The sequence below is a fragment of the Denticeps clupeoides genome, chromosome 5 (assembly GCF_900700375.1).
Source record: "Denticeps clupeoides chromosome 5, fDenClu1.1, whole genome shotgun sequence".
NCBI classification, from domain to species: domain Eukaryota; kingdom Metazoa; phylum Chordata; class Actinopteri; order Clupeiformes; family Denticipitidae; genus Denticeps; species Denticeps clupeoides.
In genome coordinates, this window is record NC_041711.1 from 30,113,450 (window position 1) to 30,139,327 (window position 25,878).

The window sequence follows — 25,878 nt, forward strand, 5'->3', positions numbered from 1 at the left end:
GCGTTTGGTTATGCAGCATGGCAGAAAGAGCTCTGAGCCAAACGTTCATATATGAGGCGTGGAAAGAAAGCCTGTGTGTTTTAGGACCATGCAGGGTTTGTTTGCAGCTTTGGTGTCTTTCCTACTTCCCTGTTTGCCTTGCTTCAGACTGAGACAGACAGAAGCGTTGCCCAGGTAAGACGAGCTGAGCCAATGGGGAACAGGTCCTGAGAGATCACAATGAAATGCAGAAAAACCTGTACTGACAGAGAGGGTGAGTTCAGTTACCGACACACACCCACAGTAATTGACGTCTTCTGTGAAGATGCAAGACCTCAGGATTTTACAAGTAAGAGTTCGCACGTCTGCGTACTGACATGGGGACGTATTCAGACAAGAGGGACCAGTACGTGCTAAACGGGTGAGTAGTTTAAACTGGGTGTTACAGTAGCTCTGTCTTGATGTACGCTTTGAATGCAAATGTGAGGAGCTTACAGGAAAAGGAAAAATACAAAGGAATACAGACCCACATTTTGTTACTGATATTGTACATTGAGGTGTTTCTTTAAAAGAGAACTAGCTCGCCACAGACACTCAGCCTAGTACCATATATACTAAACAATGATGGGCTTCTATAAGCTCTGGGTATTGTGTAATTGCGTACTGGGGTATAGCACTGGGTATTGTGTAATGAGGTATTGGGGTACTGGGGTATAGCACTGGGTATTGTGTAATGAGGTATTGGGGCATAGCACTGTGTATTAGGTAATGGGGTACTGGGGTATAGCACTGGGTATTGTGTAATGAGGTATTGGGGTATAGCACTGTGTATTGTGTAATGGGGTACTGGGGTATAGCACTGGGTATTGTGTAATGAGGTATTGGGGTATAGCACTGTGCATTGTGTAATGGGGTATTGGGGTATAACACTGGGTATTGTGTAATGAGGTATTGGGGTATAGCACTGTGTATTGTGTAATGGGGTATTGGGGTATAACACTGGGTATTGTGTAATGGGGTATTGGGGTATAGCACTGGGTATTGTGTAATGGGGTATTGGGGTATAACACTGGGTATTGTGTAATGGGGTATTGGGGTATAGCACTGTGTATTGTGTAATGGGGTATTGGGGTATAGCACTGTGTATTGTGTAATGGGGTATTGGGGTATAACACTGGGTATTGTGTAATGAGGTATTGGGGTATAGCACTGTGTATTGTGTAATGGGGTATTGGGGTATAACACTGGGTATTGTGTAATGGGGTATTGGAGTATAGCACTGGGCATTGTATAAATTGTTATTTTTCACATTTCAACTAAACAAAATTGAATTCATATGATAAGCATTAGGGTTATGAGTAAGGGTGTTTAAAATAGAACGCTCTACCAAAAGGTGTGCAGCCCACAAATGTGAATATCCTACAGAAAGAGAGAAATGCCACCCTTGAACACTGTTGCCATGAGTGGGTACACGTGGCCTGCAACAGTCTTTACGTACTTAGTATGTGTTTAGGTACGAACATCCAGGAGAGCATCACACTTCTTCCAATAGCCCACTCTCTCCCTTCAATGCCCTCTGCGCCATCTTTCACAATGCACACACAGACAACTTAGTTTTCCAGTGGACAACATTGATCTTCTGAGGAATCAGACAGGATGTGCAGACCTTCACTGCCCACACACATCATCTTTTAGGCCCATGGCCTTGCCACCTGGTCATCAGCTGTGATTTGACCTCTGTTAAAGGTTCAGGTCAGCGACGAATCTGATCTTAAAGAGTTCTGCTTTCCAGAATTCCATAGATTGAACAGGATATTCTATACAGTGAAAAGTGAAAAGCGGCGAGTGTAGAAACGAGCATTCCAAGAAAGTCACAACGACGCAGTTCAGAAGGACATCACAGGCGAGCAGGTATATCACAGCTCACCGCAGCGATCGCTCTGTTGTGAAAGTGCTTCGTGACCGTTTGTGACTCAACAGCCTAACAGTGTTGCCAAACTCCACTGGAGTGATTTCTGTCTGCAGATGGCTAAATAAGCCCTGGTTAGATTGGGGCAACTTCATAAAATGTAGATCAGGGTAACACACTCACCTATGAACCAGAAGACCCAGGTTCAAATCCCACTTACTACCACTGTGTCCCCGAGCAAGACACTTAACCCCGAGTGTCTCCTGGATAAGGGCGTCTGATAAATGTTGTAAATGTAATTATTTAGACAGAAAGTGAGAGACAGAACCAAATATTAGTGGACATTACAACGATGAGCTCTAGGTTTGGCTGGCATTTCCACTTGGCTTTTTTTGTCAGGCATCGATGCCAGTCTGCTGCAGGGTGTGACCCAAACAAAGGTTAGTGTAAAACCGGAGAGATTAGAGTACACGGCGTTGCTCGTGCTTCTGCTCGCATTTGTGAATTCCTGCCTGGAGAAGAACAAGTAAAGTGGAACACAGTGGCTTGTTTCTGGTTGCAGTCTGGCACTTGGCTTTGCCAATAGCTTTTGTTCAACTGATCAATACTTTGATTGCTTGAGCACAAGCTTGATCTTCAGGTGTTTAATGTGGCCATGTGATGGAGAAAGTTAAACTATTGTCCCCTGGTTTGAATGTGTAGCATTTATTTGCTGTCCTCTGGTGCTATTATTTACAGTCTGGGCTGTTATATAATATTAATAATTTATTAATGTTAATCTAATATAAACATGTATAATTTATATCAGTCATGATCGTTGTAGTTGTTACATTAAGACATTAGTAAAGTCAGCTTGGCCTATTTAAATATATAATATTCTCATCGCAAATACTTTGATGTATTTATATTAAAGCTATTCAGTATCATACCGGACTGGCTGTGCTCGCGGGGATCTGGGCGGAGCCGGGACCGCAGCGTGGGTGTGGACGTGGGCTTGTTCCGCATTGCTGGGTGTGGGCGTGGCAAATCACCTTCCTCCCAGGTGCCGCCGCCGGAGCTGCGCTCTGATTGGCTGCGAGACTCTGACACGCTGTTTGTTGTGAGGTCGCGTCGCGGATGAACCGTGACAACATCGTAACAGAAACGTCCCGACACGTTTAAAGGCTTTTTCCGCAATTACAGACGAAAATGCGGAGCTTGTAGGGTTTCTGACTCTTTTGTGACAGGAGTAAACGGTGAGCTTGAATGTTTACATTTCTATCTATCTATCTATCTATCTATCTATCTATCTATCTATCTATCTATCTATCTATCTATCTATCTATCTATCTATCTATCTGTCTATCTGTCTATCTATCTGTCTGTCTACTATTGGCCTTATTTGACAGCTGGTGATATAACAATGCAGAATAATGAATTATGAGCCATGCAGCAGATAAATTATGACATCATGTCATGACATTAATACTGTCCATTTCAAGGGTTATTATTTCACGGGTTTGCAGGCACTGTGTTGTGTGGCCTGTGAATTCTGGGGAAAAGACGTAACCTGCACGTCCTACAAAAGAAGAAGCATTTATGTGAGATCCTCTTATTGGTTAAGTATTTGTGACTTGGTTGGAATGAAAACCAGCAGGGTTGTACTGGGCCTTTTGTAGACTGTTATATAGGGTTTATTCTTCCAATGAAAGTTTTACCCACATACAACCCCTGGCTGATAACATGGAATCACCAGATTTAGAGGATGTCTGCGTTTCCTTCAGGTGTCCTGAGAACAGCAAGACACTGTCACATATACCCGATATGGAGCTTCAGGAAGAGTGGCAGGACGAGGACTTCCCCAGGTCTGTGGAGTAAGTTTGTGAGGTATAGAGATGGATATATCCTTAAATCAGCTGCATGTCCTTTTTGACACCTTTGCATGAAGGCCGCTGCCAGAAGAGGCACAGAATCCAGAGGATGAGCCTGAGAGCCCCGATGCCAACGGAAATAGACCTGGTGAGTTCTGCCCTGTCAAAGCGGATCTGCAGCTTAAAGAGTATGTGAGTGATATGGATCTGAGAAAATAACAGAAACAAGGCACAAAAAAATGCCCCGTACCTGCTGTAGAAAGTTCTGTAGCAACATATAAATCATGCTTACGATAATATATATATAACATAATGTAAAGGTGTAATCCTACAAGGCTCCTCTGGAAGGAACCCATATTATGACTTTGTTTAATGGTTATTATCATGATGATTATTTTGGAATTGATACATTCCAGAGAGAGAAGTGCATGAAAAATCTTAAATATGAAACTGTAGTTAGTGTAAATTATGCTTGTTGCTCTGCACATATCCGAATATGTTAAACAAGCATTGTTTCTGTGTGTCTTGCGTTAGTGCCCCCCACCAGCCTGGCACTGACAGGGAACAGCACTGGAAAAAAGCGTCTGGTGGCCCCGACGCTCAGTCTCACGCTGGACAAAACGGACTCTCTGGACCACAGCCTGAAATCGGAGGAGTTCTCCGCCGCCGCCCTCTCCCCCTCCCCTGACGACACGGAGCTGGACATCAACCTGGAGGCTCTGGAGACGCCGTCCGACAGCGAATCCTACAACTGGGAGTGGGAGGGTAAACTTTTATCACCAATAATGTCGGCTTTTTAAAAGCGGCAGTAAACTGAGAGAGAGTTTGTAGTAAAAAGGTGGTGGTTCTGATGGAATAACGGGGTAAAATGTCCATTGTGTCGGTAGATAGAACCCAGTGATCTTCTCGGCTGGAAAGACGTGATGGTTTTGAGAACAGACTCTGCGGGGAGTGGAGATGATTGCTCAGGTTGTCTGTGTCTGAATCTTCTCCCTGTATCAGATGACCTGCCGAGGATGGGCAGAAGAAAAAGCAGGCGTGCCAGCTCCGCAAGCATGGCACATATGGAGCTGGATCGGGTGGACAGCCAAGGACGGCGGTGGCGTCGGTTCTGCATTGCTGGTCAGGACTATCATGTCAACATGAGTGTTCTGGAACCATACCTGCAAGTTCTCTCCCATGGTGGTGAGTCTGAGCTTGACAAAGACCTGATGGGAAGTGTACAGGGTGGCCCATTTATATGGATGCACCTTAATAAAATGGGAATGGTTGGTGATATTAACTGTTTGTGGCACATTAGTATATGTGAGGGGGCAAACTTTTCAAGATGGGCGGTGACCATAGTGGCCATTTTGAAGTCGGTCATCTTGGATCCAACATTTGTTTTTTCAATAGGAAGAGGGTCATGTGACACATCAAATTTATTGGTAATTTCACAAGATAAACAATGGTGTGCTTGGTTTTAACGTAAGTTTCTTACCACTTATAAAATGTGTTCAATGTCACCAACCATTCTCATTTTATTAAGGTGTATCCATATAAATGGCCCACCCTGTAGATCTGTAATAATTTTTTTACTCTTTATATATGTTTAGGTTACTATGGAGATGGCCTGAATGCCATCATTTTGTTCTCATCCTGTTATTTACCAGATAACACTGTTGAGAACTATGAATATGTCATGGAAAACCTCTTCAGGTGAGACCTGGTTACAGAGCTATTACTGAATACGTGCAATCCACTGTTTATGCTTATCAGGTTAATGATTATTATTGTGCTTAGTTTTGACGTGTTGAAGTTGTGCTAAAAACTAAACTATAACTCTAAACTATACTAAACTAAACTATAAACTATAACTATAACTATATGACATGCCACCATTGTCTTTTTGTATGTGTTAATTGTAAGGTACATTGTGGGTACGTTAGACCTGATGGTATCTGAGAACTATGTCATGGTGTATCTGTGTGGAATGGCCCCAAGGAGCAAAATGCCAGCTATGAAATGGCTGCGGGAGTGTTACAATTTAATCGACAGGAGGTAAGGGCCGCGTCTGCTTTCAATTTGCAACTCGAAATGTAATTTGTTTCATGGGCATGACACGTCTCGCCTGGAGACAGTGGTTTGTGTGGTTTCCCAGGAGAGGGCGCTCTGGTGAAGAATATAATGTTGATCCTATCGACTGGGAGTGTCTCGATGGAGAGTGTTTTTTTCTCGCCGCTCTGTCTCAGCCATCCCCACGTATGAAATATGACGGGAATGTTGTAATTATTCATAGGCTGGAGGACTTGCTATCAGAGGAAAGGAGTTCCCGGAGAGCATTCTTTAGATAACCCCCTGACCTCAAGTGCTGAATGCACAGCACAGCACGGCCATTTAAAGGTTCATGGTCACAGTTTGTGCAGTGCAGTGTCCCATTTGCAGATGCTGTCAGTTCAGATAATCGAAGGCCTGATGGCTGGTACGGCATCTTTACAATGAAACGGACATAAGGCATGCGCCATATTCCTCTGTGTTTACTGCCAGTGCTCCAATGAAACTTTCTTTAGCCTATGTAATGGCAGCATAATGGTTCACACAAAAGATTTACACCAGATCCCCTCTAGGTTTACATGGCTGTTCATGCATTTTACTTTCAAAGAGCCAGGAAATTATAGCACACAGGATAAAACAAGCAGAGCCGATTCCATTTCACCTACAGAATGGAAATAATGCAACATTTGGCAGTGGTAGTGGTGCAGTGGTGGCCTAGCGGTTAAGGAAGCGGCCCCGTAATCAGAAGGCTGCCGGTTCGAATCCCGATCCGCCAAGGTGCCACTGAGCAAAGCACCGTCCCCACACACTGCTCCCCGGGCACCTGTCATGGCTGCCCACTGCTCACTCAGGGCGATGGGTTAAATGCAGAGGACAAATTTCACTGTGTGCACCGTGTGCTGGGCTGTGCTTCACTTCACATTTAAAGATTCGGTGGGCACGAATCAGTCTCATTACCTCACAGCGGTAGTAATGCTGACTAAAACAAAAGCTCCCACCTCACGGCTGAAATATTTCAGACATCACCTCATGAGCGACTGGAGCGATAGTTGGCATTTAGAGATGGACAACATCGAGCCGCGTGAAGTCCCATCCTCCCTGACTGAATCAGCACATGATCTCATGCTAAAGCAACGCATGCCACGCTCTACAACAAGCTCTGGTTTAAAAAGCGCAAACAGAGCTATGATGAAGTAGCCGTTCAGATAAATGTTATTTTAATTTCTGGTGGGGGACACACACAATAAAAACCCTTTCCCATATCCACTAGTACAGCACCGCATCGCAGTCCTTCCATAGGAGGGTAGAATTTTGCAACCAATTCCGGTCAACAGTATGAACTGTTGATCCTGTTGCTGGCGCTCATACACATGCCCTGCTTGTCTTTGATCCGGGGATTTTTTATTATTATTATTACTATTACTATTATTATGACCTCAGTGTGAATCAGCGAGATTGTAGCCACCCAGACTGGATTGGCAAACAAAGGACAGTGACTCCTGCCATGTGTCACCCTCCACATGCAGATGGTCATAGCGTCACCCTCTTCCTCTGCCAGCGTCAAAACAGGGTCACTGCAAATGTTGTCATTTAAATGCCAGGACGTCAAATTCATTCCTTCAAAATGAAAATATTATTTAGCGTTTTAATGCACACCACATATGTATTTGCTTTTCCCGGCCCTGCGCCCAGTGAGTGATAGACAGGGTGGCAGTAACATGCGTTTTTGGCATTTTGGAACAGGCTGAAGAAGGATCTGAAAGGTCTGTTTGTGGTGCACCCAGCCTGGTACGTCAAGGCCCTGATTACCCTGGTCAAGCCTTTCATCAGGTAAGGACACGCATGTATGGAGGTCACGTACTACCGGGCATCGTCATTAAACCACGTGCGATGCGAAAACGAGACGCGGCACGACTGTGCATCACGATCGAGTGAAATCTGATTCTTCGAAACGATGGTGTGATTTGTCTCAGTGAGAAGTTCAGCAAGAAAGTGCGGTTCGTCCGCAGACTCAATGATCTCTCTGAGTTCATCCCCATGGATCACCTGCAGATCCCAGACTGCATCCTGGAGTGAGGAGACGTCCTGTTTTACACAGAATCATTCTCATTCTCATCATCATCATCATCATATCGGCATGTGGGAACTTGAAGGTTTACCTTTTCCTTTTGTTTGTTTCCTGCAGATTTGATAAGACCCTGAACAGGTGAAGTGTTTTTAGAAGAAGGGCAGCAGCATATAATGCTCAAATGGACAAATACAGACAACATGAAGCTCCTCCAAACCAGCAGGGGTCGAAGTCAGATGAACACTGAATTGTTGAAACAGTGGATTATTTTTACACTTATTCATAACAGCAAAAACATATCCAGGTGCTGAAAAGGAACAGAACTTTACTCTCATGTTACATTTACACACCAATTGATCCTAGAAGGAGGTTACAATCTTATTAAAACTATGTATTATTACTGTACAGTAGGATATAATAGGAATGAATTTAATTTAAATTCTTATTTATTAGCAGCCGTGGTTCCTGTTACAAGGAAAAGAGAAGACTCTCAACAGGGGGTTGTTTAAAATATATTGGTATTGAAATATTAGTAAAGGGCCATTACTTTGTTTAAAAAAAATCCATTTAAAGCATTTATGTAGTGTTGTTAAATGTAGCACAGGTATTTATACAAGCAAATACTTGAACAATTTGTGCTCGAACATGAACATGAACACAGGAAAGCGATTAATAGTAAATTTCATGCAATACTTAAAAATTAAAGCAGTTCATTGATAAAATTACAACTAAAAGAAATCTGTAGCAGGAGGAAGTGAGCTAACTAATAGCAAAATGTGTATTCATTTTCATATTAATATAACTGCATCAATTAGGAAGGCTCAATAATGTACGGTCTGATGGAGACAGTTGAAAATTTGCATTATGATTTTAGGCTCAAGGCTGTGATTATTTAGTTGTGACTTCAGGAATCCATATTGCAACAGTCTAATCTATCTGAAAACAGAGTTCAGTGTTACGGAGCACCATGTCAGTCTGGTTTAACACAATTCTCTCTTCAATGCGATTTCTAATCAGTTCCCCATATTCTTGAAAGCCTGGTGGTGGTCAGATATTTTGCTATTGTAAATAAAAAGCTACAACAGAATTGTTGGAATTGGTGAGTCTTGCAGTCAGGAAGACATCAGGGACACTGTCAAGTTTTATGAGGAATAGCTTTATCAAGTCTTTTTTTATTATTATCAAGTCTTTAACGTGAAGAACTTTAGACACGATTCACATGGTTACAGACGCCAAGGGTCTCCTGCCAGTCTGGAATTTGCGATAAGCACTTCTATATTTATAGATCCAGGGAGAAGAATGCTAAAGGAATTTGAACTCACCTAGCAAATGATGTATTTAACCCTCAGTGTTACAAAAACAATCTCAGGGGTCACTGGCAAAATGCTTTCTACTGAAGAATCACAAAGCAAGCAGTTTAAAATGAACAGGGGTGAGCAGAGATTTATCTGTATTACTTCACGACGAACCAAGCAATACACATTCGATTTCAAAAGTACAAGATGTACAAAGGAGTTTTAAACAGCAGACAAAACAACGCCTACATTCTCAACATCCAACAGTTCAGTCTCCAATGCAAAGAACCTCAAAATTATCTTCGTTCAGAAGCAGCGAGCTAAATGCACCTGGATTATTACAGGGACGTGTTACAGGATTAATACCAAACATTTAAAAAAAAAAATTTTTCAAGAAATGAGTCATGCTAATTAAATTGTCTCATGGGGAAAAATTTGGGCTTTTACTTAAGAGTTCTCAAGAACAGACATGTGTAGCATGTATGATACCAGTACAGGATGCAATATGAGGGATTTTTATTTATTTTTTGAGTGCTACACAATAATGCTATTTTTGTGACAAATTAATAATGAAGGCGCCGTGTCGGTAAAGAAATTCTCTGTGCACTGTGAATAAGTACAACTACACTTGATGCATTTCGTTTCGTGCTATGGTCTGGTGCAGTACAATATGAAAGACCGCACAAAATACAACAGAATACAAAAAGAGCGCACGCACACACAAACAATCCAGTGTTCAATCCTGTTCAATTAAGTTTAAAAATGGAATTAAATAACACTAAATAAAACCCAAAAAAGCCTTTGGTAATACTTTGGAATTAAATGAACAATCAAACACCATTCCACAATTTAATGTGCAATTCCTTTCCATGAAACAGTCTGAAAGAATCCTGGTGCTTCTTTACTAAATATTATCCCACAATATTACACATCAAGCTGGTGCACGAACATCGTAGTTTAGGAACAGAACTCTAGAATTCTAAAGCTACTAGAGCACCAGCTAATAATAATAATTATAAAAATTAAAAAAAAAGGTTAACTGTGGTATTATTAGGTCAGGAGATAGCGTACATGTCAATGAAATTTGGCATTCAGCTCCATGGCAGTATATTCTGAATTAACCATTTGCTTTCTTCCAGAAAGGAATTACGCACATTTCTGGACTGCTGGTGGACTTTTCTTTAAAAAGTTAATCCCTCATTCAACATGTTACAGGCAGACACGACCATTCATCTTTGGAACCTGGTGAGAAAAGCTGCACCAGGGCAGATGGTCCTCAAATGTATACATGTGGGAATATATAATAATAAAGAAAAAACTTAGTGACATACTGACTAATAAAAACAGTGTATTGCTCAACATTGTATGCATACCTTCGGGGGGGCAGTAGGACCCTTAACCCGCCTGCCCCTCTGAGGTGAACATAGCCAGTGTATCATGGAATCTAAAATATGGCAACACCCCAAAAACACTCGCTCTCGCATACTCACACTCATTTTAGATTTAAAAAAATAATAATAATAATAATAGTCCTTATTAAAACGTTTCACGTGATACTGAGAACTGGATCTTTGAAATACAAGAGAGTCCACAAAACAAAGTTCTTTGTTGTTTGGCAGAAGTGGGTTTGGTAAAAAAAAAGTGACGGGACAAAATGCAGGTCCACTGCTCCAATCTCTTCTCCAGATATGCCAAGTGCTACATCCCACGGAGGAAGCCGGGGTGGAGGGGAGCAGAAGCGATCTCTCTTTACAGCCTGATAAACGTGACGAAAGCACATTAGACAAGAAAATATAGACACTGCGGCCACGGAAACAAGCAGCGCCTCTTTACAGTTGGGAAGGAGGCGTCTGTCTGTGACTTGCTACTCACAGGCTGGGAGGTTCATAACAGGCTGTTGCGTCCGTTGGCGTGGGGCACTTTTGACCTCATCTGTTCCTGGACAGCCCCTGACTGAAAAGGGAAAGGCAGGGATGGAGTGTGATACGTCCCAAGTTATAATAAATAAAAAATAAAAGTGAAGTGATTGTCACATGTGATACACAGCAGCACAGCACACGGTGCACACAGTGAAATTTGTCCTCTGCATTTATCCCATCACCTTGAGTGAGCAGTGGGCGGCCATGACAGGTGCCTGGGGAACAGTGTGTGGGGACGGTGCTTTGCTCAGTTTCACCTCAGTGGCGCCTTGGCGGATCGGGATTCGAACCGGCGACCTTCTGATTACGGGGACACTTCCTTTACCGCTAGGCCACCAAAACGTTTTGGCCAAGCTGGATTCAGACACGGTCATCCAAATCACATCGACCGAGTTGACAGCGAAGGTAAAGTCCCGACGGACTCGGGGCTCAGGAGAAGACCACGTGGGCACAGCCTCCTCCCACGAGAAGATTAATGGCTGCAACTGGCACTCGGCTGCTTTTCCACACACACACACACACACACCGTGCCCGCCGAGCCGGGGCTGGGAAACCGTCAGACAGTCAAGCATGAACTAGCCTCTCGCACTCGGAGCGGCTCCGCGCCACACCCGCGCGAGTCAACAGTTACATCACAAGCGGATTATGTCGCCTCCGCGTCGGTCTCTCGGGAAATTACCGTCCTCCCGCGCTCGCCATGTGAGCACGTACCATGCGCTTCACGCGCCGGCGAACCCTCGCGCTCTCCGAAGGATTACGGGAACGGGACACCCCCACCACGCTACAGAGGACAGACGATAAGCATTCCACACTTTGGGACAACTGCCGCGCACTGATAAGGAGAGAGGCCAGCACGCAGCTTCCTGCTTCTGCTCGCAGATGCAGTTTCATTTAGAAATGGAGAGATAAAAAAATAAAAATAAAAAATAAAAAGCCGACAATTCTGACTCCAGGTCCAGGTGCAGAGTTGCCTTTTTGTCCCAAGAGATCGAGTGTGCTCTGCTCAAACAATACACCCCAGCATGCATTTAAAACCGGAGAGTGGGAACGGGATTACGCAACAGGGGCAGGGCAATTATGTGAGAAAGTCCCAGGAATGATAAAAAACGGCAACATTTGCAAAGAAATAAACGCAACCACACACTTAACAGACGTGGCGGAAGCCCGGTAAAGACTAAATGTTTCCCCCAACACCCTGGCTGGAGCGAAGTGGTTGTGGCTCTGTATACACAGGCCCCTGGCCAACATTCCTCCCAGCAAGTCCCGGGCTGTTCTACTCTGCCCAGGTACGCCGCTCACTCGGCACCACCACAAACGGGCCTCCCCTGCCAACACAACAGGACATTACGTCACGGTGCGCGGCTGCGGGCAAAATCTGACAGCGCCGTTCGTACCGGTGGCAGGCCCTCCGCCATCTCCCCAGATCCTATGTGTGTCAGGTGGACGAAGTTTGTTGGTTCTCCGATCATGCTGCGGTCAATCTTCCTCCGCCTCTTCTTCTGAAGCAACAAACAAAAGGGAGAGTTACAGGTTTTTAATGCAACGGTCACTCCAGCGCAGGAAAACAAGGAACCTGCAACCAAACAAAAGGACATGTAACCGTACTCCAAACTTAACAAAAAGAGTACAGGGTGGGCCATTTATATGGATACACCTTAATAAAATGGGAATGTTGGTGACATTGAACACATTTTATAAGTGGTCAGTTGTTTTTCTTGTGAAATTACCAATCAATTTGATGTGTCACATGACCCTCTTCCTATTGAAAAAACAAAAGTTGGATCCAAGATGAACGACTTCAAAATGGCCACTACGGTCACCACCCATCTTGAAAGGTTTGCCCCCTCACATATACTAATGTGCCACAAACAGTTAATATCACCAACCATTCCCATTTTATTAAGGTGTATCCATGTACATACTTCCATTCTCAGTGTGCTTGTCGTCACTTGTCAGCTTTCAAACGAAGCAACACACACTTATTGCAACATGGAGCATTGGCAGAGAACTCCTCGTGCCCAAGCAGAGCTTAATCGTGGCACCAAGAATTTTACTCCTGATGACATGAATTCGACGGAACTTTTACTAAATCGCGAGTAAACCACGGAGACGGGTTCAAAATTAGGGCTTCAAATAAAACAATAAGGGATTACAATTCCACATAATTTGTAGATACAGATTATGTACAGTATGGAAGAAAAACATTTTAATCTCTCTTACTGATTTTCTTTAACTACTGATTTGAACTCCAGTTGTTAAAAGCACATTTTATGAGCTAAAGCAGTTGGTTAGAATTGTTAATATACACTATAAAAACAATAAAGAAGTATGTAGCCTCGGAAGAGTTCAGAGGGTTAATTACACAGCAATGGTTCTCAAGTCTACTCCTTATTTGGTGAGATTGGGTTAATAATCACGTTGAAGGTGTGTTGGTCTTGAAATTTAACTAATAGCAGATATGGAACAGACGCCATGGAAAGAGGCAGTTTTTCCTCTGGAATTGTCCCCCCCGAGAGGTCCATATGTCAATTAAACTAAAATTATTAGATGATAATGATACCTGTTGTTCTATTAGGACAAATAAAAAAAAAAGGCCCAGAAAGTACCAGAGTTCTGCGCTCTGATGCAACTTGGATGGTTGCTTATAAATGCAAAGTGCAGCGCAGCCATGTTCTTCAACAATGGAGCCAACCCAGGCCTAAAAATAAAAAAGGAAGGAGGGAGGAAAGAGAATGAGCTCACTGCTAATAGCCCGAGACTCCAGCTTCCCCTGCGAGCCCCACACATTGTTCCTGGAAGCGGTGGTAAGAGCTGGCCTTTGAAACACAGGACGTTTCCATCCATTTTATTAAGAGCAGAAACCAACGGCATGTTTACAGAGTGCAAAACACGCGCATCCTAATGCTGAACCCGGAAGAGCAGGCCGAACATCGTAAAATTCCCGGATCGGCCCTGCATCTGGCTACAGGGCGAATATTCCCCATACCTCCCTGGTTCAACAGAGCCCACTGGCCGGACAGCATGAACGTCCCAACTGTGGCGTCAGGCGCTGCCAGCTGGCACCGCAGACTAAAACTCATGATGCTTCTTAGGAAACTCTGACCGGGGGCTAAATCTAATATCGAAAGCAGGTCAGCTTCCCATGATTTCATTATGTGAGTGTTTTTCCGCCAACGCTCGAGATTTTATCAACCTCGGCGGTGCAGAGAGGAGACCGGGTCTGTACGCCTTGCACGCATTTATCCCACTTGCAGCGCGCCATCTCTCGGCATCAGAGCTTCACTTATTGCGGTCTTAAAACACCTCACAAAATAAAACATCCGAATATGCGACAGAGTAAATCTTTTTTTTTTTTAATAAATTAAGTAGCTTTCTTGCTTTGACATGTCCACAGACAGCCAATGCGGTCCAGACCTCCTCCATTCCAACATCCTTGCCTTTATTCGTGCATTTAAACACATATTGTGCAAATTTTATTATGCTGGACTGGGTTGCGCCACCAGTTTGACAGCAGTCTTGGGGACACACATCCCAGTAGTCCCTGACACAAACCCTCTACTAAACCCTTAATTGAGCCAGTTAGCATTTCACCGAGGAACACCTGGATATGTACGGGGAAGGGGGCTCACTCACCGGTGGCGGTTTGGACAACCCACAGCAACCAATCTTGTGCCAGAATTCACTCATCCCGGGTGACCCGCGCCTTGTGGCCTCGCCGTCCCTCGCCACCCTGCAGGCTGTTACCGACGAGACGAGGGGGGACGCGCTTCTGGGAGCCGACGGCCCGAGTCGAGCCACAAATAAACGTGTTTGGGACGCACCCCCTGAACCCCCAGGCCCGGAGTTTCTGCCCAAACGCCCCGGCGAGTCGGCGTGTCCCTCAACGGCGCGATGCTCAAGGGAGGCTGCTTCTGGTAGGGCCTGTAGAGACAAACACAGATTCCATTCCGGTAAGCAATGGCTCGGCGGCACAAGCAGCCGCCTGTGTGAAATGGCCATACCTTAACAAGCCTAGTAGGCCGTGCTACGATTAAAAATAAAAATCAAAAATCACTGCCATTCTAAAAAAGAACGGCCAATTAAAAAAATTAAGAAAAAAAAAAAAAAAAAAAAAAAACCTTAGAAATGAGTGCTCGCCGCTCTGTTTACGTGCCGATGGAGACCGAACCAGCCCCTCGCAGCCGGCGGACCGTATGATCTCGTACCCCGCAACAACTTCCATGCCATTTATTCAGCACCACAAACATCCTGTTAGCGCCGTTTACCGCGTCTGAAGTGGCGAGCGAGACTCGCGTAAGAGCTCGCCTCCATGATAGGCCATTCTTAAAAGAGCCCGTAATTGTGCTGGAAGGCCGGTCGAAACCATCCCACGAGCCTTCTACCGCTTAAAACCACTCGGAGAAGTGGAATTTTTAACAAGTACTTCGGGGAAGGAAGGAAGGAACTTTCCAGCACTCCTGGTACAAGGTGACTCCTCGCAGCTACCCAGATGAAGTAGGTCGGGTGGGCGCGGTGTCACCGGCAGGACAAGGTGACGGGAAAGAGCGCCTACCAGGCCGTGCCAAGGCATGGCGCCCAATCCACTCAGGAGGTGAGAACACAGGGCGTCATGGCACCACAGTGGGGTCCATTTAACAGGAGGAGGAGCCTCTCGGCGGCGTTCACTTTGCATGCAAAAAAAAATAAATAAAAAAATAAAAATCTAAATAGAGGAACTACAGCTATACATAAGTTAAAAAATAAGTTATTAAATCAAGAGGGAACCCTGCTTCTCCTGGGCTGATGAAAACCAAACTGGGCTGATGAAAAACCAAACTCCCTGGAGGGAGTTTGATCCTCCACTCGGCAAACGCAAGCGGAATTGGACTTTGTACTTTAAAAGTTCATGTCACAGAGCAAACTTAAATAAGAAATAATAATAATAATAATAATAATAATAAAAAAAAAAACCCTGACCTTCCCTTAAGCTCACGTCTAGAACACGTAACGTGTTAAGCGCCTTTCCCGGCATCGACCGACATTTGTGGGATTTTTTTTTTCTCGGACAAGAAACGACATATTCCACGCTTGTATCCAGCATTTACACGAAACGGTCGTTTTTATTCCCCTTTCGTATTTAAAAAAAAACGAAAGGAGAGAAGAAGAAAAAAAGACGTGGCGCCGGTTAGCATATGCTAACATTTCAACAGCAAGTTAACGAAATTCCACGTTTTCCGATTTAACTCGTCGAAATAAATTCTAACAGTAGTCAGTGACGCAGACCAGCCCGTTCCCGGAGTTTTCCTGCATAAAGTGTAAAACGAATGATTCGTTTCAACCAAAAACTCCCCCAAAACGCGCCCTCGACCCTCCGGCTCCGTCAAAAAGCACGAACACAAAGTTCGTCCGCAACCCAAACCGAGTCGGGGGCGCGGAGCTCTTACCGGCGGCGGCGGCGGCGGCGGCGGCGGCGGCGGCGGCGGCGGTCCTCCTGTCCGCGTTTCTGGTGGAGAGGTAAAAAAAATAAATCATAAAAAAGTTTGCGGAACCGTGCGGGAGCGAAGCAGCGCTTCCTGCCGTCTGTCTGTCGGTCGGTCGGTCGGTCGGTCGGTCGGTCGGGCGGGCGGGCGGGCGGAGAGGGAGTCTCGGCTGCCGCCTACAAGACGTCTTCCGCCGTCATCGGGCCCGGCGCGCCCCTTCAAAATAACAGTCCTGCTTCATACGTTAAAAAAATTAAGAAAGATAACAAAAAAAAAAAAACACGAGACCCCAAAGAACGTTAAAACTTGGTTGTATAAGTAGGTTTTGTACCCCAAAGCGGGGAACAACACCATTTGCATTTACAGCATTTATCAGACGCCCTTATCCAGAGCGACTAACAATCAGTAGTTACAGGGACAGTCCCCCCCCTGGAGCAACTTAAGTGTCTTGCTCAGGGACACAATGGTAGTAAGTGGGATTTGAACCCGGGTCTTCTGGTTCATAGGCGAGTGTGTTACCCACTGGGCTACTACCACCCCACACCACGCGATGGCTGTTTCGACGTACAAGATCAGATCGATCGGGGACCGCCAGAAGTGACACGTTGCACGACAGGAGGTTCCCGCGGACACCGAACGTAGGAACTTGTTCGGCAACACGTGAGTGGAATAAATGCTGGACGCGGGGCACGGTTAACGCAGTCAGGTTGCACGAACCCGCGGCTGGAGATGTTGACGCTCATCCGTCTTGTATAAGAGAGGCGAAGAGAAAGGTGCATGAACCATCTACATTTACATGTTCAGCATTTATCAGACGCCCTTATCCAGAGCGACTTACAATCAGTAGTTACAGGGACAGTCCCCCCCTGGAGACGCGCAGGGTTAAGTGTCTTGCTCGGGGACACAATGGCAGTAAGCGGGATTTGAACCTGGGTCTTCTGGTTCATAGGCAAGTGTGTTACCCACTAGGCTACTACCACCACTGCAACCATCTACTTCTAATGGGCACACATGTCGCTTATTTTATTTGTGGTGCGGCAAACATGTTGTCCGTTTGTTCCTGTAGTTCCTGGAACGGGAGGAGATGGATGCTGAGATGAGGTGAGGAAACCCGACCTGACACTGCAGCACTACAATGCCGCCTTGATACATCATTTCTGCTGAAAACCCCACGAGGCACCGTTAGGGTGCCCTGGAACGGAATACGCAGCAGTGTTAACACGCTCACACAACTGAAGTAGCGGAGATTCTTTATCTCGGTGCACCGCAATCATGGCACCAAGAAGCTCCTATCAATTTCCCCGAAGATGAGAATTGGTGCTTCATGGAACATCCAGTTGGTCACAATCATAACCATTCAAATCACATGATAAAAGTGAAATTTAAAAAAGTTTATTTGTATCTCTGCATTGCATCCTTTACAGTAACAACTGAAATTGAAGTTCCTGAGGGATCTAGCAAAATGAACAAGCTACAGGCGTGTGGGGAGTGGTCCAATCCAACCGGAGAAACAGAAACAGTCCTGAGCGTTGCAGTACGTGTGAAGGTGCTATAGTGGCATTGTAGCGTGTGGAATGGAGGGTGTGCACCAGTCCCAAGGCTCATGGATCACAGCGCTCACATTTTCCAGGAGGTCTGGCTAGACGTCTTTACACACTCTGAGATGTCTAGCTTCTTCCCACTGTTGCACATTTTGGCCAGGTTCTGTGGTCGAGAACAAGAACTTTAACATCAAATCTGAAATCAAACGAAAGCATCTAGTACAAGACTTGTTTAATCTTCTTACGCTTGCTGCCCTTGCAATGCTGTTTGGGGACTGTAAAGCAGCAAGCTCATTTAAGATTCTCTTCAAGTCACCACTGCAGGGTTGTGCTGCAGTAAAAGACATTAACAGGATTAAGACACCACAAGTAATAACTTGCAATACGAAGTACCAATGTGTGACAGAATGTCCTACCAGGCTCAGGCTGCTGCTGTGGCTGAATCTGCAAGTAAGGATGCTCTAAGAGCTCCGCAATCGAGATTCTCTCTTTTGGATTCCGCACTAAACACCGCTGTAATAAAACGATAGAAATTGATTAAATTAAGTTGCATCTAAAAACCTGATTAAAACAAACTTACGTATAAGTTTATGCATATATACTGTACATATGTATAAATGTGTGTGTGTTATATGACAATACCTACAGCCATCAGGAGCTAAGTGACATATATATGAGTGGAAAAACATTGTTCTTCTGTTATGGACTATTTCTGTTTTTCCTTCTTATTTTAGTTTTAATTTGAGTGCATTTTGTTTTTATGTCTCATTGCTACAATGCAAAAAATGATTGAGAATGTATATGTAGCGCATAACAGTGCGATTAATCATGATTAATCCCAGACACCCGTGTGATTAATCACAATAAAAATGTTTATGTATATATATAACAAAACAAAACATACCGTTAATACATCCAAAAGGTCCTGCTCAGCAATGTTGGGGAAGTCAATTTCATGGGACGGATCAATGATGGCATGCAATTTACTCATCTGGTTTGTGATGCTTTGGAATGGTGTTTTGCCATAGGTCATACAGTACAGGATGCACCCGAGAGACCACACATCACCTTTAGGGCTGATCTGAGGATCAGAAAAAAAAAAAAAAAAAAAAAAAAAGTCCAAAACTACATTAGACAGTGCCCATCCAGATCTTTACATCATTTGTGAGGAAGATCAACACATTTGACCTACTACTTCCCACTGGAATATAATGGAATGGAATCAGGTTGACTCCAGTCACAAAGATCAGAGAACAATGAGTGACCTGGTTCTGAACACTGCAAGAAAGGGCTTTGTATGGTACCATAATTTGTGTTGTGACTTCTAGAAGGTTTTGATCACAAAGACCAAAATGGCTCAAACCACTCCAATTCATAAGGTATACCAATGGCTTCCAGCCAGCCACAGTACCAATGTTGATGGTAAAACTAATCTCAGGTCTTTGAGATCACTGAGGAATACAAATGGAACAAAACTTGCTATCATAGCCCCAACTAAAACAGTTGAGGAAAAAAAAAAAGTTACCTTAGAGCTTGGATGGCCAGCCTTGGATGATGTGTCCTTGATGGCTTCTGGTGGCATGTAGTTTAGTGTACCCACCTGTGAAACAGGAGCAGACTGAAGTGCCATATCCTTGAATGGAAGACTGGTGTTAAGATGCTAAGAGGGAATGACCACCTACTTGTGAGTCTTTCACAATGCTGGTCATATCAGGCTGGATTCGATTGGCAATACCAAAGTCAATCAGCTTCAGTGAAGCATTGACAATGACAAAGTTGGCAGGTTTCAAGTCACTATGGATGATTCCTTATGAACAAATGAGCCAAAAATGAGAGCGATATTACACAGTGGGGGGAAAAAAAAAGGATTAGTATGATCTTTGTGCTGACAAATCACCATGTTTGTGAATCGTGTGGACCGCTTCTAACATGTTCCTCCAGTAGAACTTCCGCTCCAGAGGGTTGACGCTCTTGCGGTTGCGTAGCCAGGTATTCAGATCCAGGTTTCCGCATTCCATGAGCATATAGATGCAGTTGTTAGTGATCTCACTGCAATGAGAGATGTGGATCAACGTTCAAGCAAATCCCTTTTGGGCCCTTGAGCAGAAGTATACACCAAAACATTTCAGAACCACGAGCACTTACTAGTCATGGAGCTTAATGATCTGCTCACTGTACTGCTGAAGGTGATTCAGATACTCAATCTCATTCTTGTAGCTCTCAACAGTCTGGGCATCTGCCTCCTCCAAATTCACATACTTCACAGCATAGAGCTGTTTTCTGTGGTCCAGAACCTGATACACCTGAAAAGAGGCAAATCATGCCTTTCTCAAAAAATATAACCCGAAGACAATATGTATAAACACAACAGAACTAACAATATGAGCAGAAATTAGTAAAAATAAAACTTTATACCTTACTCGAACCTCCACGGCCAATCATTTTCAGAATAAAAAATTGCCGACCCTTAATAGTTATGGTGTCATTCGAGAAGATGGGTGTCTAAAACATATGCATTCATTACTTCATGTACACAATGGAGCAAGGAAAATTCTAATGCAGGATGTTATGTTGTGCACTGGTCTTTACCTGTAGGGGTGCTTGGACATAGGACACCTTACTCTGAGGAGTGCATAGGAACGGGGCGTGGCTCATGTTCTGAACTGTGTGAGGCGCAACAGCTGGTTTCTCAGACACACAAGTGGCAAAACTGTAAAACCAAAGACCAAAAATAAATGCATATTAGAACAATTCCCTTTATGAGTTATTTGTCAATGGTGAAGTAAAAAGCACATATACATTACCTGGCTGCACATGGTTCTTTGTAACTGGGTGTCTGAGCCACTGCGTTCTGTCTATATGGCAGTGAGACAGAGGGCGTTGGTATTGAAACTAACAGGCGTGGAGTGGGCGTGCACTCTACAGGCCTCTTTTCCTGAAAGCCACCAAACAACCATCACATCCTATTCAAACTGCTGGCCATATCTGCCATAATGTTAAAAAGCATGCTGAGTGTTAACTGACCTCTGGAGACACGTATCTGTTAATGCGTGCAGGAATCTTCCATTCCGAGGGAGAATCCTTGAACGTAGGTTTCTGCTGGACTTGGTTTAAGGAAATCTGACACCGATTCACTTCTTTATCTTGAACATCCATCTGATTCCCAGCTGAGGTCAGGGTTGGGGGATCTACAGTAAATACAGTTTAAAAAAAGGTCCCAACAAATGTATTAATCAGTCAAAATTAGGCCTGAATGACTGACTATTCACATTTTGTTAGCCCAAGCTGAGACACTGTAGCATGTAGAAGTACTACTCTAATTGCCCACAGTTCCCACCTTGCAACAACACTGAGTGAAACGTCAAAATTGGTTTGATGAAAAAAATACAAACCAGTAATATTCTCTTTATCTTCAACGAGCAAGAGCTGTTTTTTCCCAGACTGCATATTTTTCATTGCTGTATGCAGCAGTTCAGTGGGCTTGGCATTACACTCAATGGCCTTCTGCAATATTGCATAACTTTTCTTCACATTTCCTATAAGCAAAATATGGTGAAGATGCAAATTTACCAAAATTTTATTATTATTTTTTTTAAAAGTTCCAACAACACACACATTAATGCATAGCATGTGTGTCAATGAAACGTACCTTGTGAGAGCAAAAATTGAGCATATGCAATGTGCACAAAAGCAAATGCTTTGCTGTTTGTGGTGGCAACAAGAAAATTATCGTGCGCATCATCAGGGTCTTCAATTCTGCCAAAATTAATTCACAGAAGTCAATGCAATGATAAATATAAAACAAAAGTACATAACATTTATGGCATTCAGCAGAGGCCCTGATCCAAAGCAAGAGACGTTAAATAAACATGTTTCAATAAGAACAGCCACTGTTGCAGTGATCATCAAAATCCGTGAAGACAACACTCACACTTTCAGCTCTGCAAATTTGACCAGCATACGAGCATAACATTCATTCTTGCTGTATTTTTCCAAAGCAAGTCTGGCAAACACTCTAGAATAGGAATCCAAGAGCTTTGCAAGTAGCGTAGAATCCAAACGCGGGTCTCCAGCCTTTTCCAGGTTTGTCAGATACGTCATACACAACTCAGGGGATTTGGAACAGAGGACCTGGTTAACACTGCACGTGGAATCTAAAAGAGAAATACATATTTCACAAAACAAAAGAACCCTAGTATGATACAAACTGCGCAAAAAATGTGCAAATCAGAAGAAAACGAGATGACAGACCCACCTTCCAACTTTGATGGGTCCTTCTTTTCTGTCTTGTACATCAGTGTGGTAGTGGAATCTACAACCCCAGCATTTTCCCATGGCAGAGGCTCTGGGCTAATAGCTGATGGCTGAAAATTAATAACTGCATTAATAGATAGTGGCATATGAGATGCTGTATTACATTTACATTTATAGCATTCATCAGACACCCGTATCCGGAGTGACATACAATCAGTAGTTAGAGGGACAGTCCCCCTGGAGACACTCAGGGTTAAGTGTCTCGCTCAGGGACACAACAGAAGTAATGTTGGTTTGAAACCGTGACACTGTATTACAGGTCAAATCAGATATATGAAACACTACCTTTAGATTCAACAAGTTGCAGGAGTCGCTGTCCCCAGTGCTCTGTCTGCCTGGGGCAATCATTCTAGTGTTGAGACAGGAACCAGATATTTGCCTGCGTTTAAAAGAAAAAAAGGGCATATACATACGCACAAAGAGATTTACTGTGCTTAGGCAATTATGTTCCTCACCTGGATAAATAATTTTTGGAGGCGTACACCTCACCCTTGTTAATAACCCCCATTTCATCACTGTTATCCTCCTCTTGGATGAATCGTGGTACCAAAGGAAATCTACCAGGCTGGAAAAACAATTAGATTACAATTGGCAGTGATGATTATATGACATAATGGCCCGTACTCTACCATGGCAACTGCTCTCTTGCGATTTGCTGAGGACCTCCAGTATGGCATCTCATGTCCTGCAGAGTTGTTCCTCTGATCAGTTCTGAAAGTGAATGGGTCCAAATCATTAGGAGAACCTAAATCGACTGAAGAACGTTCATACAGAAGCGTGTGTGTGGTTTTTATCAAAGGTCACATTGTAAACTAATATTAGTGTGGGCATGTGATGTTACTGAAGGTTATAAGGTCTTACTGTGAGCATGCTAGTGGTGAATCTCCTGATTCATCTGATTTATAATCCTTGCCAAAATCTGAGTCCATCACTATACTCTCTTGTCCATTATCAAAAGTTGATGCTGTAAAAAACATATTTAATATACCTTAAATATTTTTGCATACAATTAAAAAATTTGCTGATAAAAATTGATTACAATTGCAAAAATCAATTACTTGTGTTTTCTTTATTTTCTTGAGAAAACAGGCGACTCCTTCCTAGTTTTAAATTTTGCATTGCAGCTTCCAGACATTCAGTTGGTTTTGCCTTTAATTGCAGTGCTCTTTGCAAAATCCAAGTACTTTTCTTGATATTGCCTGATAAAAAAAAATATTATTGATGCCATAAATCACAAAAGTTTTGTACAAAAGTCATAATTCAGTTTAAAAAGTACTACTGTGCAGTATTTTACCTTGTGATAACTCAAACTGGGCATGAGCAATGTGGACAAAAGCAAATTCCTGGCAGTGTGATCTTGCAACATGAAAGTTGTCTTGGGCTTCACTGACATCTTGAATTCTGGGGAAATGCAGGCAAATCATGTAAGGTAAACACTAAACTAAAAATGGGCAGTGTAAAAAGACATCAAAATTCACAGTAAACATTCAGTGGTAGCAAAATAAAAGTCTTACGCTTTAAGCTCAGCAAATCTGACAAGCATCCGGGCATAACAAGGATTTTGACAGTATTTTCCCAATGGCATGCTGGAGAAGACCTGCGTGTAGCAGTCAATTAACTTGTTGAGAAGACTGTGGTCCATGCGTGGATCACCCTTCTTCTCCAGATTTCGCAGGTAGGTCAGGCATGTTTCAGGGGAATTCAAGGTGATGATCTGATTAATATTGTCTGTGTCATCTGAATAAGAGATGCAGACAAATAAGAGAAATCTTCCATGAGCAACAAAACTGCAAACATAACGCAGCGTAGTGCCCATGTAGGAAACTGAAATTACCGTCATTGATATTTCTTTTTATTTTCTGCAGCTTCTTACACAGCTCAGCGATCTGTAGCTGCCTGTCTGTGTGCTCCTCTTCTTCCATCCTACAAGTAAAGAGCAGCCATGCGACTTCACAGGAACGTATCCCAAAGATCACAGCAATCACGACAAGGAATCAACAAAACATTCAACCTAAAGCCACGACATGGCATGTTCGTCCCTTAGTAGCTGCTTGGCACTGAACCATTACGGGCTATTAGGTACACATGACTGATCAACAAACCTAGACGTTTAATCTCCGAGCCTAACATAATAACAAACGTAGTTTCTTTGTAATCAGGAGATAAGATAGGCCAACTATGAAACGATTTAGCAGGTTTCTCGTTGTTTACCACACTAGCCTGTTAGCTGCTAGCGAGGAAGCTAAATTGCAGCGAGGAAGTGACAAACCGCTTAACCTGTAAACTAGTCCATTAATGAGGAGTAGGAACAATTAAAACGGACTAACCTGCTGGTGACAAGTGGTGTATATTGATATATGATTTCCTCCCACGGTTTTGGATGGAAATGGGGGATTTTGGACGAAAACTGTTTACCCCGCAACACTTTCAAATTCGCCCCGTCCCCTGACGGCCGAATCTGATTGGCCAGTTCGTATCTGGAACCTCCGCCCAGCTCAATGACGTGCCCAGCGCGTTTCGACAGCGCCAACTAGTGGTCAACAATTTACACTGCGACAGAGGTGAAATTCTGTTTACATTATTTCAATTCCATCTGGTAGAATGCTTCATTTGCTTTAATATTCCATCACAACACTACATTGTCCTCTGAAACACACTAATGACAAATACTTTATCAAATAAATATTCTTAGAGACAAATTAAACCGTGTTTTTCCTGCACCGCAGCCTCGACTTGAATGGCTCAGTGTGGATTCAACAGATGATGCATAAAAACAAGGATGAAGCCACTATAAAATGGCCACTCTTGACTTGTTGACCCAAGATCCTCAGATTCAATCCACGCTCATCACACTGAGATTCCTCTGAATACCCTTTTAACACCAACAACCATTACATGGTCCAGAATTTTCCATCATCATATGACAGCAACCATGTTTTCCTATAATTTGCACCTTGCACTATTTCAATGAACTTGCAATGGCTACCGAGGTAACATTAAAGCTACAGGGCTGCTGTTGTCATTATTTCTGGGTTTCAAGAGCTCCTTTCATGCAGGCTTTGTTGGAGGGTGTAGTTGTGTTTGTCGAGTCCTCCGTGCCTTTTGGAAACGGTTCCTAATGAACACTTACAGCCGGAACCCGAACAAGCCGATGTATGCCAAACACTCAGCTCTATAAAGATCAAGTATTCAGGCCCTGCAACCTCCCGGAAACTAATATTACAAATAAGTAGGATCCATGCTGGATGGGGTCCTCCGGGAAGAATTTTCATCTTTATCGCTAACCTTGCTGCCAGACTTTGGAGAAGCCTGCGTTAGTTAGCATTCCACATTAACATTTCCTTTTTGAATCCTTCCTTTCCTTTTGAATGCTTGAACAGCCGGGTGCAGTTTTAAAAAGCTGCATTGGTAAGGAAACAGAACAGGTTTAAAAGAAAATCTTAAATTGGATATATTACTTGCACATTTACTAAACTGAAGCAGTTTATATGTAGCACATTTATATGTAAC

General features: G+C 43.5%; 3 protein-coding genes and 1 long non-coding RNA gene across 8 annotated transcripts; 2 read left to right on the forward strand and 2 right to left on the reverse strand.

Annotated features, from left to right (window-relative positions):
• Positions 1-127: 127 nt before the first annotated feature.
• bnipl (BCL2 interacting protein like) lies at positions 128-8,927 on the forward strand. Of its 4 annotated transcripts, none has more exons than XM_028978768.1 (11): positions 128-400; positions 3,394-3,468; positions 3,652-3,732; positions 3,816-3,886; positions 4,273-4,503; positions 4,741-4,923; positions 5,334-5,436; positions 5,647-5,778; positions 7,516-7,602; positions 7,746-7,844; positions 7,958-8,927. In XM_028978768.1, coding segments are annotated over exons 2-11 (1,014 nt in total). In that variant the 5' UTR covers positions 128-400; positions 3,394-3,466; the 3' UTR covers positions 7,983-8,927. The 4 variants fall into 4 exon arrangements, with proteins under 4 accessions (XP_028834601.1, XP_028834598.1, XP_028834600.1 ...); XM_028978767.1 differs by lacking the exon at positions 3,394-3,468 and having other exon boundaries at positions 149-174; positions 305-400; XM_028978769.1 differs by lacking the exon at positions 128-400 and adding an exon at positions 1,185-3,123.
• A 329-nt stretch (positions 8,928-9,256) lies between these two features.
• Positions 9,257-16,662, reverse strand: cdc42se1 (CDC42 small effector 1). Its single transcript, XM_028978782.1, has 5 exons — positions 16,478-16,662; positions 14,688-14,975; positions 12,449-12,553; positions 11,008-11,088; positions 9,257-10,891 (listed from the first exon to the last, which is right to left on the reverse strand). Exons 2-4 carry the CDS (start codon positions 14,739-14,741, stop codon positions 11,020-11,022), a joined length of 228 nt encoding a protein of 75 aa, XP_028834615.1. The 5' UTR covers positions 14,742-14,975; positions 16,478-16,662; the 3' UTR covers positions 9,257-10,891; positions 11,008-11,019.
• Positions 16,441-18,910, forward strand: LOC114789618 (uncharacterized). Its single transcript, XR_003749695.1, has 4 exons — positions 16,441-16,547; positions 17,020-17,173; positions 17,580-17,614; positions 17,938-18,910. It is a non-coding gene; the product is annotated as an uncharacterized LOC114789618 (long non-coding RNA).
• On the reverse strand, positions 17,970-24,958 carry ttk (ttk protein kinase). 2 transcript variants are annotated; one of them, XM_028978754.1, is made up of 25 exons: positions 24,696-24,957; positions 24,203-24,291; positions 23,883-24,105; positions 23,663-23,769; positions 23,427-23,567; positions 23,230-23,332; positions 22,998-23,079; positions 22,824-22,933; positions 22,654-22,747; positions 22,310-22,418; positions 21,986-22,208; positions 21,704-21,810; positions 21,447-21,590; positions 21,079-21,242; positions 20,859-20,989; positions 20,644-20,764; positions 20,470-20,556; positions 20,200-20,357; positions 19,952-20,103; positions 19,737-19,861; positions 19,580-19,654; positions 18,959-19,135; positions 18,471-18,567; positions 18,300-18,385; positions 17,970-18,217 (listed from the first exon to the last, which is right to left on the reverse strand). In XM_028978754.1, exons 2-25 carry the CDS (start codon positions 24,288-24,290, stop codon positions 18,131-18,133), a joined length of 2,991 nt encoding a protein of 996 aa, XP_028834587.1. In that variant the 5' UTR covers position 24,291; positions 24,696-24,957; the 3' UTR covers positions 17,970-18,130. The 2 variants fall into 2 exon arrangements, with proteins under 2 accessions (XP_028834587.1, XP_028834586.1); XM_028978753.1 differs by having other exon boundaries at positions 17,970-18,385; positions 24,696-24,958.
• Between the last annotated feature and the right edge of the window lie 920 nt (positions 24,959-25,878).